General features: G+C 38.4%; 1 protein-coding gene across 5 annotated transcripts in view; it reads left to right on the forward strand.

Annotated features, from left to right (window-relative positions):
- The window catches only part of FANCI (FA complementation group I), an 82982-nt gene that overhangs the window by 40786 nt on the left and 26989 nt on the right, over positions 1-15207 (forward strand). For all 5 annotated transcript variants that reach the window (XR_002725360.1, XM_023187097.1, XM_023187098.1 and 2 more), the window contains exons 13-18: positions 339-519; positions 2615-2702; positions 5095-5225; positions 5685-5755; positions 8019-8133; positions 10286-10408. Coding sequence is in view for 4 of the 5 variants with exons in the window: in XM_023187097.1 (XP_023042865.1) it covers positions 339-519; positions 2615-2702; positions 5095-5225; positions 5685-5755; positions 8019-8133; positions 10286-10408 (709 nt within the window). In the remaining variant the exon portion in view is untranslated. The remainder of the gene's footprint in view (positions 1-338; positions 520-2614; positions 2703-5094; positions 5226-5684; positions 5756-8018; positions 8134-10285; positions 10409-15207) is intronic.

Here is a 15207-nt window from a genome sequence, read left to right on the forward strand (position 1 = left end):
GCAGCAATGAACTTCTCATCATGAAATCTTGAATGGGAATCTTTAATTGTCATCATATTGAAATATTCCAGTTTCTTTTGTATGTTTTTGAATATTCTCTAGCTTCTGGATTTTCCCAGTACTCTGTCTGTCATTGGAGACCACTTGCCTGCTATTCCCATTATGGTACATTTAGGAATGCAGAATTCTGTCAGATGATGTGTGTAAAGAAAAGGTTTATATGCAGAGTACGTTGGTTATCCAGATCAAGTTTGGGAAATGTGTAACAGGGCATTGAGTACAAAGGTAAGATATCTTACTACGTTTTTCTTTTTAAACTAAGCTTTGTTTTCTTGTAGCGTTCATAGTTGGGACCATGTTACTCAGGGCCTTGTTGAACTTGGTTTCATTTTGATGGATTCATACGGGCCAAAGAAGGTTCTTGATGGAAAAACTATTGAAACCAGCCCAAGTCTTTCTAGAATGCCAAACCAGCATGCATGTAAGCTCGGAGCTAGTATCCTGTTGGAAACTTTTAAGGTGAGACACTATTTTGGCAACTACTCCCTAATTTTGTTTAAATAATCCAAGTAGGGCTTGACATTTGCCTGGGAGTTTGCTGGACAAGGAAATTTGAGTATTAGTTTGACAGAGGATATATGACAGAGATTAGGATAATATTGAAACATTATAGATCCAGTTTGATGGAATACTTAACTTTCTTATTCTTTTATGTAAGTTTTTCATTTATTCCACATAATCCAATTGCTTCTGACCTAGAAGTTTGAATATAAGATAGCTTTTTCATGACTTTTCCTTCTTCCAGCAGTAAACCATTTCTAGTTTTTGTTTTATTTTGTTTTAATGCTGTTCCTTTTACACAGAAGAAATTTTTTTAGGTCACTGTAGAGCATCAAGCTTAAAGAATCATGCTCTAAGAATTTTTACTGAAAATAAAACAAAAAAAGAATCATGCTTGGTTGGGCATGGTGACTCAAGCCTATAATCCCAACACTTTGGGAGGCTGAGGTGGGCAGATCACTTGAGCTCAGGAGTTTGAGACCAGCCTGGGCAACGTGGCGAAACAATATCTCTACAAAAGATACAAAAATTAGCCAGGCATGGTGGTGCGCACCTGCTACTTGGGTGACTGAGGTGGATCGCTTGAGCCCAGGAAGTCAAGGCTACGGTGAGCTGTGTTTGCACCACTGCGCTCCAGCCTGGGTAACAAAGTGAGACCCTATCTCAGGAAAAACAAAAAGTCATACTTATAGGTTCATTGTTTCTGAAGAACCCAAAATGGGAAATTTACATTTTTTTGACATTATTACCAAATTATCACTGACAATCTTAATTTCCAAAACAGTTTTCAAAAGTGTATTTTCTTTTGAATAAAAAAATGCTAGATCATATCTGAGGTTAAACAACTTTGCTAGTAATTCCTCTAAGTCTTCTTGATGTTCAGTTGTTTAGTGTAGCTACACACCAAGAGTGTCTGCTGAAAATGTTATTTGGGAGGCTGATCTAAATGTAAATCTAGTGTTCTAATCCAGAACTATGAAGTAAATGTCAGAATAGTTCTTGAGAGTTGTAAGTGTATTTGATGATGTAATATAAATTGCCCTGCTTTACAGTGATATTGTTTTTTTTTTTTTTTTTTTTTTTTGAGACGGAGTCTTGCTCTGCCGCCCAGGCTGGAGTGCAGTGGCCGGATCTCAGCTCACTGCAAGCTCCGCCTCCCGGGTTCACGCCATTCTCCTGTCTCAGCCTCCCGAGTAGCTGGGACTACAGGCGCCCGCCTCGTCGCCCGGCTAGTTTTTTGTATTTTCTATTAGAGACAGGGTTTCACCGTATTAGCCAGGATGGTCTCGATCTCCTGACCTCGTGATCCGCCCGTCTCGGCCTCCCAAAGTGCTGGGATTACAGGCTTGAGCCACCGCGCCCGGCCTTACAGTGATATTGTTAAAGACATTATCTTAGAGTATGTTTTTGTATTTAAATTATTATTTTTCAAAACTAAAGAGGCTCCATTTGATTTCACATAGATGTCAGCTTTATCAAATCATCTTTATAAATTGCTACTAAGTCACTAACGGTCTGAGGTCTGAATGAAATTAGTCTGTTAATTCATAAAATAATTAAGTTCAAGTAAGAATTTTAACTAAAATTTAAGTGAAAATTCAGAATGGGTCTTTTTAACAGCAACTGCTGTGCTTCTAGAAACTGAGACAGGGGTTAGGGAAGATCTTTTAAGTTTCTAGAAATTTTCATGGGCTTTTTACATTTTAATTTTTGGAATAAAAGTTATGTGTACTGTCAGGAATATGGATATTGTCAGGTAATGGATACCTAAGTAGAATTTGTCCTCTTTGATGCTGAACCTTATATTAGCAATAGTTTAATGTGATCTGTACTTTTAGGCTAATAAACATGGTATTTACCCTACTAATGAATCATCGAAGCACAGAACAAGGGGAAAGTTGAATGATTCTGTCTTTCCAGGTGATTCACATTATATTCTGAGTTTTTGAGTTTTACCCATATCCAAACTGTTCTTCATCCTGCCTGACATGCATTGATATACTTAAAAGCTGAAGGTCACCCAGGAATATTTTATTTATTCTGTTCTTTTTAGATCCATGAGATGATCAGACAAGAAATTCTGGAGCAGGTCCTCAACAGGGTTGTTACCAGAGCATCTTCTCCCATCAGTCATTTCTTAGGTATTAAACTTTGAAAGGATGAATAAAGTTTTTAGAAATATTTTCATTTAAATGTCATAATCATTTGGTCCTGGGAAAAAAAAAATTTAATGAGCATTTAAATGCAGTATCTTTGATAGGATGCCAATAAAGCAAATCCATTTATGTTGTCTGGGATTGTCAATTGTCAAAAAGGCTGTAGTTGTCAGTAAGGAAAGCAACAATTAACCAATAAGTAAAACTTCCATTTTGCCTCAACATTTTCTCTTATTATTAATACCTCTCAAATGAATGCTGTCCTTCTGCTGCCACTCATTGACTTCCTAGTCCTTTTAGCCTTGACATTTGGACTGTACAGTGTTTGTCTCTGGTAACCTCTGAATTTGCTGTTTTTTTTTTTTTTTTTGCTTTTTTCTTTTTTAGATATAGTTTCACTCTGTTGCCCAGGCTGGAGTGCAGTGGCACAATCTCAGTTCACTGCAACCTCTGCCTCCTGGGTTCAAGCAATTCCTGTGTCTTAGCCTCCTCAGTAGCTGGGATTGTAGGCGCATGCTACCACGCCCAGATAATTTTTGTATTATTAATAGAGGCAGGGTTTCGCCATGCTGGCCAGGCTGGTCTCGAATTCCTGACTTCAGGTGATCCACCCACCTTAGCTTCCCAAAGTGCTGGGATTACAGGCTTGAGCCACCATGCCCAGCCTGAATTTGCTGTTTTTAATACATAACTCCTAATGTCTAAATTGACTGGTCTTAATCACCAATTTAAAAAATTTCTCTATGTCATTCATCACTGTTTATAACTCCCCTGAAACTTTTTTAGGTAAGTTCTCTGATTACTGTAAGAGTTTGCTTCTTTTCCTGCCTGTGACCAGTTTTTCTTTTACCTCAAATATAATACAGTTCCCTTCAAACAAATTTTCCTTTCCATTGCTCCTATTTCCATTATTTAAAGCATGGCTCTCCAGGTCCTGGAGGCTGGAATTACCTTTTATTTTCTCAAACACACTTGGTACCAAAGTTCTGTTATTTTTCTGCCTCATACTGTTACTTTTTTCTATCTTTTTATTCCCTCCTTCCCCCAACCTCACATCCACTGTCTAGTTCCCATTCTTACAACCTTGAAGTTAGACTACTACTACAGCTTTCTAACTGGTTTCCTGGCTTTTTCTTCTCCCTTCAGCAATTTAACCTGCATATTACCACAGGTTAGTATTCCTAAAATACCACTTTATGACTACAAAATCATCAATATGTTCTTTAATAAATTGTCAGCTCTTCTTGTTTGTTTGTTTTTTTGAGATGGAGTCTCACTCTGTCACCCAGGCTGGAGTGCAGTGGTATGATCTCAGCTCACTGCAACCTTCGCCTCCCAGGTTCAAGCAGTTCTCCTGCTTCAGCCTTGCAAGTAGCTGGGACTACAAGCACGAGCCACCACACCGAGATAATTTTTGTATTTTTAGTAGAGATGGTGTTTCACCGTGATGTTGGCCAGGATGGTCTCAATCTCTTGACCTCATGATCCACCTGCCTCGACCTTCCAAAGTGCTGGGATTACAGGCGTGAGCCACCGCACCTGGCCAAATCATCAGCTCTTTATCCTGGCACTGAAAGTCCTTAACAAGTTGATCCCAACCTACCTTTCCAATGTTAAAGTCAGTTATTTACTTTCCTGGATTCTTCACCCCAGCATCATTGATTTCCCTACCATCTTCTGAATATGTCTTATGCTTACCTTTCTCAGACCTTTACCTACTTTTCCCTTTATATATGTAGGCCTTTCTGGTTCTTTGTGCATTTAAATGTTCCCCATCTTTTAGAACCTAGTTTAAGTTCCTTGTCATTGCTTTCCTAATATATGATCTCTTCTTCCTTTGAACTCCTATTTAAACTCTCCTTTTACCATTTAGTAGGCAATAAACTATGTTTGGAATTATTAGATATTTGATATTGCTCTGTGATTTACCTCTTTAATTCTTAAAAAAAATTTTTTTTTACTTCCAACTAAATTATTAAAATTTTTGAAGAAAGACTATGTTTTATACTTTTATGTTCCTAATAGGACCATATTATGCTTGCACATCCTAAAAATTCAGAAATATTTATTGATTTATTTTAGCTTAGAAGTATGAAGATGTGTGCTACTACTTATGTCTAGGAGTGTAATCGGTTTCTTCCTTTCTTTTAGGCAGTTTAATTTTTAGAGAAATTGAAACTATCACAGAAAAAAGCTAAAATTATCCTGGTTACATTGGAAAAAAAGCATATAAAGAATCAGTAGAAATTTGCATTGCAGTATACTTGACTTATTTGAGAAAGGAAGCAAAAGACTTACATTTCTTTCTCGTTATTTTTCTTTTATTTCAAACATCTGTAGTTATTTGAGGCAACTGATTATAGATTCTGTTTTTCAGACCTGCTTTCAAATATCGTCATGTATGCACCCTTAGTTCTTCAAAGTTGTTCTTCTAAAGTCACAGAAGCTTTTGACTATTTGTCCTTTCTCCCCCTTCAGACTGTACAAAGGCTACTTAAGGCAGTGCAGGTAAGTCTTCAGATTCCCAAGTAACTTGCCAAAACTGAGGTTTAACTGTCTAGTGGAAGTCTGATGCATTTCTGTATAAATATATATGTCTAAGAAATCTATTCTACTTTAGTCTGAAATATAAAATTTGCATTAAAAGGGCAAGAGCATTGAGCAAGACTGTTTTCCAGGTTTATTTACTATCCATAGCACTATTCTGTCAACTCATTTTCAAGTTAATGAAATAATTAAAACTCTCTTAGAACATTTTTGAGTACAATAGATTTACAAAGGCATTCACAACCAGTTTCATTGTAGTGTTACAAAGTATACTATTGTCCTTGTTAACTGTAATAAACATTAAAGCATATATAAAACAGAAGTAAGCTTCCTTATAGAAGCCATATGGTAACAGTATTGGAAATGAGCTAAGGCTAATAAGCAAACTTGTTCTGTCTTTACCCACTGATTCTTTTTCAGCCCCTTCTCAAAGTCAGCATGTCAATGAGAGACTCCTTGATACTTGTTCTTCGGAAAGCAATGTTTGCCAAGTATGTAGCATCTTTTTATATCATAGGAAGATGTTGCCCTCTAATGTTGGGGCTAAAGTTATCTCTGCCATCTCCTAGTACCACCTGTTCACAGTGATCATGTGAATTCCTAGCCCCGCAGAGCAATTTCATCAAATAAGGCATTTTGCTAAGTCCTTTGTATGCTTTTATCATTTAGTCTTCAGAGCAACCCTATGAAGTAAGAATTATTGCAATTCCCATTTTACAGATAAGAAAACTTAGGCTTAGAGAAGATGAGTAACTTTCCAAACCTAAAACAATAGTTGGTGGTGGAGCAAGGATTCAAAGTCAGTTCTAATATCAGAGCTTGTGATGTCAAGTACTTTACTCTGCTACATTAGAATAATCTTCAGGATAATGTTCTAGTGCCAAATACTCTGAAACCTGAGCTGGCAGCAGTTCCAAAGGGGACTGCTTTGGAACTTAGTCAAGAAGAATATACTTAAGAATCTCATTTTAGTGAACATCTGAATTATGATCTAGAGGCTAGAAGATCAAATTAATTGTTGAGGGGAATGAGTTTTATTTGTAGCTTAGCCAATCCTTCCTAACATCTCTTTCTTTATTTCTTAGTATATAAGCTAGAGATGATCATACCATCTCCTAAAAATATAAGACAGTAATATGTGAAATGTATTTGGTACTTTGAGGATAAGATACCCAATTTATATCACATTGGCCATATTATAATATATTCATGGGTGTCCAAAGGAACAACTAAGCCATATGCTATTATCTTTGTTCTAGAATTAAGTTTTTGTTACTCCTCACCCAAAGGCATGGCGAATAGACTGAGATACTATGTTGTAACATCTTTAACATGTATTAGTCATTGAGCCTCAGAAGATGAGTGTGACATTTTCTGGATGGAGAGTTTACATGGCATCAAGTACTACATTATCCTATGATGAAAGAGAGCATATGAAGGGAAGCACTCCTTCAAACATGGCAAAATCAGCAATTTCTTTTCTTTTCTTTTTTTTTTTTTGGAGTTGCAAGATTTAATAGTGTGAAATAGAGTGAAAACAGAGCTCCCATACAAAGGGAGGGGACCCAAAGGGGGTTGCTGTTGCTGGCTTGAATGCCTGGGTTTATATCCCAATCGTCATCCCTCCTGCCGTGCTCTCAGGCAATAGATGATTGGCCATTTCTTTACCTCCTGTTTTTGCCTAATTAGCATTTTAGTGAGCTCTCTTTACTATCCGATTGGTCAGGTATGAGCTAAGGTGCAAGCCCTGTATTTAAAGGTGGAAGTGGTCACCTTCCCAGCTAGGCTTAGGGATTCTTAGTCGGCCTAGGAAATCCAGCTAGTTCTGTCTCTCAGTCCGTCCTCTCAACAGGAAGACCCAAGTGCTGATGGGGAGGTTGGCCAATGACCACTCTAACTGCTTCCTGCTGAATTGGGGCCTCGTAGGGGTTGTGCAGTTGAGATTTCCTTGGGAAGGGTGCCTTCGATGTCATTAACATCAGAGCATGGGCTAACAGACTGGTCCAGGGGTCTGCGGTAGATCTTAGTCATGGACTGCATTTGGGGCTCCATTTGAAGAACCATTTGTAGTTTTACAGTTTCGATTCTGGAAGAGACAAACTTAACAAGGAGGTTAAAGGTATAGGGATTCAAATGTTAAAGGTATGGCCTGCAGTGCAGGGGATTATTTCTTTGGCACACTTCACAGGCCCTGACTATCTGCTTGATAGTTTTGAAAAGGCTTGGTCCAGTAAATAATAATTTGGCCATCTGATGGGTGCTATCAATGCCTAAGTGGAAGGTTTGGTGAAGGGTTTTAAGTAATTTCTATTGGTTAGCTGCAGGCAAAAGTATTTTTCCTTCTTGGGTGTCTAGCCATCTGGAGGGGAAGAAAGTATGTCCTTGTGAGGTTCCCCATTCTGTTTCTCCTGCTGAGTACTGGGGCTTAAAATCAGCAATTTCCTACATTTGAGTAACCAGCCAATTTTGCAGTCTCTTGGCACTCTTATTCTTACTCCTCACACAGACTTGAGAGCAGGATAGAAGGAAGTAGAGTATCATGAGTTAAGTAATGAAAAATGTCAGTTCAATTTCTGTACTATAAATTGCTTTGAACAGTTGATACTTCATTTTGAGTACATAAATTCACTTTGTTTTGCTCTATGCTTCATTGTGTATACATATGCCTTCTCTGTATGCAACTAGCTGTATTTTTCTGACCCAGAAGCATATTCCTGTGAAATAGGTTTGTTAACTTCTCTATTTCTGAGCTAGCCAGCTTGATGCCCGAAAATCTGCAGTTGCTGGATTTTTGCTGCTACTGAAGAACTTCAAAGTTTTAGGCAGCCTGTCATCCTCTCAGTGCAGTCAGTCTCTTAGTTTCAGTCAGGTAAGGATTATTTATGTTAACTTGTAGTGTGTGCGTATCATTCATGTGCATTGATGAAATGCACGCTGTTTTCTTTTATTCCTGTTACGGTTGTAAGAATGATCCTAGAACTAAAGAGTCTGATGATGATGATGATGATGGTGATGATAATGATGATGATATTGGCTAACACTTATTAATGGCAGATTTACTGTATGCTAAACTGTGCTATCCAGTATGGAAGCCACTATCCTCAGTGTGGCTACTAAATGGAACATTTGATTGAAATGTGACTAGTCCACATTGCGTTGTGCTATACGTGCAAAATTCATAACAGATTTTTTTTTTTTTTTTTTTTTTTGAGACGGAGTCTCACTCTGTCACCCAGGCTGGAGTGCAGTGGCCGGATCTCGGCTCACTGCAAGTTCCACCTGCCGGGTTTACGCCATTCTTCTGCCTCAGCCTCCAGAGTAGCTGGGGCTACAGGCGCCCGCCGCCATGCCCAGCTAGTTTTTTTGTATTTTTTTAGTAGAGACAGGGTTTCACCATGTTAGCCAGGATGGTCTCGATCTCCTGACCTCGTGATCCGCCCATCTCGGCCTCCCAAAGTGCTGGGATTACAGGCTTGAGCCACCGCGCCCAGCCTTCATACCAGATTTTGAAATAAAAGAATATAAAAATCTAATAATGTTTAATATTGATTACATCTTCAGAGAGAATTTTGTATGTGTAGGGTTACAGAAAATATTAAAATTGACTTTACCTCTTTCTCTTTTTTAATGTGGCTACTGGAAAATATAAAATTACATATATGGCTTGCATTTGTGGTTCATATTATATTTCTTTCTCTTTTTTTTTTTGAGATGGAATCTCGCTCTGTCACCCAGGCTGGAGTGCTGTGGCACAATCTCAGCTTATTGCAAGCTCCGCCTCCCAGGTTCATGCCATTCTCCTACCACAGCCTCCCAAGTAGCTGGGACTACAGGTGCTCGCCACCACACCCGGCTAATTTTTTGTATTTTTAGTAGAGACAGGGTTTTACCGTGTTAGCCAGGATGGTCTCAATCTCCTAAACTTGTGATCTGCCCACATCAGCCTCCCAGAGTGCTGGTATTACAGGCGTGAGCCACTGCACCTGGCCCATATTATATTTCTTTTGGATAGCACTGTGCTAGATATTGTGCTAAAGTGCTTTACATTTATTATCTCATTTAATCTTCACAGCAGTCCTCTGAGGCTAGATACTATTATTATCCCTATTTTCTTATGTCAATTTATTTACTTTGCACATGCATATATATTACACCTTGTAATCTGAGAAAACGAAACTTTTTATAATCTGGTAATCTAGGCTTTGGAGCAATAAAATTGTCTTCATAATTTAAATGATGTACTATAAGATTTATAAATAGGAAACATATTTATATATAACAGTTTGACTAGGAATCCTCAGTTTATTGCTTTGGTATAACTATATAAAGCTTTGTCTATAGCTTATAGCATAGATTAAATATTAGGAACACTAGGTATCATTTGTGTGTTATTATCCCCGCTTTAAGGATAGGTAAACTGAGGCTGAGCCAGGTTAAATAACTCACCCAAGGTTATATAACCAAGAAAGGGTGGAAGAAGGATTTGGCTTCAGGCAGTATGAACTACATTACTGTGATACCTGGAGTAAGGATTAGGAATTCTTGGTGTATAATTGCTGATTTTATTATATAATTTACACAAAGGATGTCAATTCTTTGTCATGTCCATTTCTAAACAAAAGACTGTCTTCCTCTAAACCTTTCTAGAATTTGTGGAAGAGTGAGATTCTTCTAGCTATTGAAGAAATCTTAGACCTTTTAAATAAAATTATGTATATTATTACTACTGGATTCTAGTGGCTTGAAATAAGCAGTGTGCCTTCCTAAGCAGTTGATATTGTCAAGGAAACCTTAAGGAATGGGAACAGTTAGTTTTATTAAAATGCTTAAAAATTCTTTTATTCCAAACCAGAATAAGAGTAACATATTACTGCATGGTAATGATTATACTGTATCTCTCACCCCTGGGGTTTGGCATGTGGAGAAAGCTAAGTTTTTTGACCAAGAACATAGGCTTATTTAGCTCCTTATTGGAAACTGCTTTGGTAAGATAGACATGAATTGTCCTGTCTTCCTTTCAGGTTCATGTGGATGTTCACAGTCATTATAATTCTGTTGCCAATGAAACTTTTTGCCTTGAGATCATGGATAGTTTGAGGAGATGCTTAAGCCAGCAAGCTGATGTTCGACTTATGCTTTATGAGGTAAGTCAGTAGAATGGAAGGAATGTAGCAAACCCCCAACTAATAATTATTTTTATTTTAGTAATTTTTTTCCTCATTATAAAAGTACAGTAGATATGCTCTTATTTGATGTAGTCAGCACCAGTAGCTAGTGATGTTTAGTTAAAAAGTTGTTTAAGGCAGGGCACAGTGGCTCACACTTGTAATCCCAACACCTTGTGAGTCCAAGGCAGGAGGATCAAGCAAGACTCTGTCTTTACAAAAAATAAGAAAATAAAAAACATTAGCTGGGTGTGGTGACATGCGCCTGTGGTCCCAGCTCCTCAGGAAGCTGAGGCAGGAGGATCCCAGCAGTTTGAGGTTGCAGTGAGCTATGATCACACCACTGCACTCCAACCCAGGCAACAGAGTGAGACCTTGTCTCTAAAAAAAATTTTTTTTTGGCCAGGCGCGGTGGCTCACGCCTGTAATCCCAGCACTTTGGGAGGCCGAGGCAGGCGGATCATGAGATCAGGAGATAGAGACCATCCAGGCTAAGATGGTGAAACCCTGTCTCTACTAAAAATACAAAAAATTAGCTGGGCGTGGTGGCGGCGCCTGTAGTCTCAGCTACTTGGGAGGCTGATGCAGGAGAATGGCGTGAACCCAGGAGGTGGAGCTTACAGTGAGCCAAGATCGCACCACTGCACTCCAGCCTGGGCAACACAGCGAGACTCTGTCTCTAAAAAAAAAAAAAAATTTAAGGTTTTTAAGGTGAGGAATTGTAAAACACAGTGGATAGACCTTAAATATTTTATTTTAATTTGAAATATTTAAATGTACTATAAATTTGCCAGTCTTAAGACCAAGTCCTTTGTTTTGTTTTGTTATTGAGTACAAGTTTACTTCCTGTCTCTCATACAAACCCATACCCTTAATTTATTGCCTATAGTTTCAAATTTGTGTTTACCTAAAGTGGTATAAAAACTTTAAGCTACTTCAGACAGTTTAGTACAAAAATCTTTTAGATAGCTTCAGTTTTTTCTCTTTTTACAATTGTCTTACCCCTAATTTATCAGAAATTGGTTTGAGAGACTGACTTTCCAAACATTTAACTTAGTTTTTTTTTTCTTTGAGACAGACTCTTGCTCTGTCACCCAGGCTGGAGTGCAGTGACACAATTCTCGGCTCACTGCAACCTCCATCCTCCATCTCCTGGGTTCAAGTAATTCTCCTGCTTCTCAGCCTCCCCAGTACCTAGGATTACAGGTGTGCGCCACCATGCCCAGCTGATTTTTGTGTTTTTAGTAGAGATGGGATTTCACCATGTTGACCAGGCTGGTCTTGTACTCCTGGCCTCAAGTGATCCACCTGTCTTGGCATCTCAAAGTGTTGGGATTACAGGCGTGAGCCACCATGCCCAGCCTAACTTAGTTTTTATAAAAGCAACTTCTTTTTGCACTGGGTTTTCAACAGTTTACTGAATGTCTGATTAAATCACTCATTATTATGATAGTACAGCTAAGAGAAATACAACTGCTAACTTGTGAGTAGCATATAACTTACCCAGAGGATATTGTGGTAGCATATATGAAAACAGCATTCATCTTTCTGTACATTTCCATCAGTACTCTTAGGTGCCTAGGCACACTATCAATGACCAATAATATTTTGAGAGGAATTTTTTTTTTTTTTTCTGAGCAGTAGGTCTCAACACTAGGCTTAAAATATTTAGTAAACCATGCTATAAACAGATGTGTTATCATGCAGGCTTTGTTTTTCCACTTATAGAGCACAGGCAGGGTAGATGTAGCATAATTCTTAAGGGCCCTAGGATTTTTGGAATAGTAAATAAGCATTGACTTCAACTTAAAGTCACCAGCTACATTAACCCCTAACGAGACAGCCTGTCCTTTGAAGCCAGGCATTGACTTCTCCTCCCTAGCTAGGAAAGTCTCAGATAAAATCTTCTTGGAATATAAGGCTATTTCATCTACTTTGAAAATCTGTTTAATATAGCCACCTCCATCAATTATGTTAGCTATATCTTCTGGATAATTTGCCTCACCTGCTCCATCAGCGTTTGCTTCTTCACCTTGCACTTTTTTTTTTTGAGTCTTACTCTGTCACAAGGCTGGAGTGCAGTGGCGCAATCTTGGCTCACTGCAACCTCCACCTCCCAGGTTCAGGTGATTCTCCTGCCTCAGCCTCCCAAGTAGCTGGGACTACAGGCTCATGCCACCACGCCCAGCTAATTTTTGTATTTTTAGTAGATACTGGGTTTCACCATGTTGGCCAGGATGGTCTCAATCTCTTGACCACGTGATCCACCTGCCTCGGCCTCCCAAAGTGCTGGGATTACAGGTGTGAGCCACCGCGCCCAGCCCCTTGCACTTTTATGTTATGGAGATGGCTTCTTTCCTTAAACCTCATATACCAACCTCTGCTCACTTCAACTTTTCTTTGGCTTTCTCATCTCTTTCAGGCTTTATAGAATTGAGGAGTTTAGTCCTTGCTCTGGGTTAGGCTTTGACTTAAGGGAATGTTGTGGTTGGCTTGGTCTTTTATCCAGACCACTAAACCTTTCTCCACATCAGCAATAAGGCTGTTTTGCTTTCTAATCATTCATGTGTTCACTGGAGTAGCACTGTAAATTTCCATTAAGAACATTTTCTTTGCATTCACAACTTGGCTCTTTGGTGCAAGAAGCCTACCTTTGACCTGCCTCAGCTTGTGACACGCCTTTCTTACTAAACTTGATCATTTCTAGCTTTTGAGTTAAAAGTGAAAGATGTGCAACTCTTCCTTTCACTTGAATACTTATGGGCCATTGTAGGAGTTATTAATTGATCTCATTTCAATATTGTTTTGTCACAGGGAATAGGGAGGCCTGAGGAGAGGTGGAGAGATGGGATGGCCCAGTCAATGGAACGGTCAGAACATACACAGCATTTATCAATTAAGTTCACTATCTTATATAGACACAATTTGTGACTCCTCAAACCAATTGCAATAGTACTATCAAAGATCATTTATCATAGATCCCCATAACACATACAATAATAATGAGAAAGTTTGAAATATTGTGAGAATTACCAAAATGTGACACAGAGACATGAAGTGAGCACATGCTTTTGGGAAAATGGTGCTGATAGACTTGCTGGACATAGGGTTGCCACAAACCTTTAATTTGTAAAAGTAGTATCTGCGAAGTGCAATCAAGCAAATTGCAATAAAATCAGGTATGCGCATATTCTGTATAAACCACATTGTTTAAACAGTTAAGGCACGGTGAGCCACTCTGATTTAGGGTGAGCTTTGTATCAGTGTAAGTAACTGTTTAGCAGCCAAATTCTCAGCCACCAGCTGGCAAAGGTGCACTAAGGATAGACAGTCTTAGACTTCATGTGTTAACTCTTGTGCAGTCCTTGATAAGCAGCCCCTGCGGAAAAGAAAAAAAAAAAAAACTTCACCCTTATTTAGCTCTAAAGTAAAATAGACTAACATGAAGTGAATCATAGACTTAAACCTATTAAAATATTGCTGTTCATTTATTCATCAGTCTTAGTATATCATTGGTATATAAAAATACCTTATGTAGTGTTATAAATAACTAAATAACTTGTCATATTTGTTGCAAGTATATGCCAGAATGCCATTTGCTTTTTTTAAAATATCCTTTTAGACTTATAGAAATAATAATTTTTGGTTACTAAATCTATTGATTTTCTTCCTTTGAGATGTCTTCTATTACTTTTTTTTTTTTTTTTTTTTTAAGAGACAGAGTCTTGCTCTGTTATCCAGGCTTGAGTGCACTGGTGCAGTCTAACTCACTGCAGCCTCCAACTCCTAGGCTCAAACAATCTTCTTGCCTCAGCCCCCTTCCCAAATGGTTGGGACCATAGGCACAAGCCACTGCACCCAGCTAATTTTTTTTTTTTTTTAACTTTTTTTAGAGATAGGGTCTCATTTTGTTGCCCAGGATGGTCTCAAATGCCCTGGCTTCAAGCGGCTCTCCTGTCTCAGTCTTCCAAAGTACTAGGATTAAAGACATGAGCTACCATGCCTGGCCCATTTTATCTGTAGAAAGTCCAAATCCTTCCAGTGAATATTCACTAACATTTTCTTTGAGTTTTTTTTTTTTTAATGCATTTGTTTTTGACGTTTAGCTACTTAATTCATCCTGAATTTGTATGGTAATATATATAAGGAGCTTTTCCCCCAAGCTAACCATTTGTTCAGACATCATTGCCTCCTTTATGTGTACTATGTATCTCTGTGTGCCATTTTTTTATTTTGCCTGTAGATTTTTGTGTCAAGACAAAGTGTCTTTTTATTATCATTACACAATCATAAAATATTTTAATTCCTGTTAGGATTAATTTTCTTTCATTTCTTTTCTTTTTTTTTTTTGAGACGGAGTCTCACTCTGTTGCCCAGACTGGAATGCAGTGGTGCGATCTCAGGTCTTGGCTCACTGCAACCTCCCCATCCCAGGTTCAAGTGATTCTCCTGCCTCAGTCTCCCAAGTAGCTGGGACCACAGGCGTGCATCACCATGCCTGGCTAATTTTTGTATTTTTAGTAGAGATGGGGTTTCACCATGTTGACCAGGCTGGTCTTGACCTCCTGACCTCAGGTGATCCTCTGCCTTGGCCTTCCAAAGTGCTGGGATTACAGGCATGAGCCACCGTGTCTGGCCTGTTTCTTTTCTTTAAACAAAAAATATTTTTTTGATCAATTCTCATTTGCTTTTACTCACAGATGAACTGTATAACCTCTTTTCCAGGTTCTAGAAAGAAAGTTCTCCCCAGGATTGTTTTTTTTTTTGTTTGTTTTTGT

This window comes from Piliocolobus tephrosceles, chromosome 6 (assembly GCF_002776525.5).
Source record: "Piliocolobus tephrosceles isolate RC106 chromosome 6, ASM277652v3, whole genome shotgun sequence".
Classification (NCBI taxonomy): Eukaryota; Metazoa; Chordata; class Mammalia; order Primates; family Cercopithecidae; genus Piliocolobus; species Piliocolobus tephrosceles.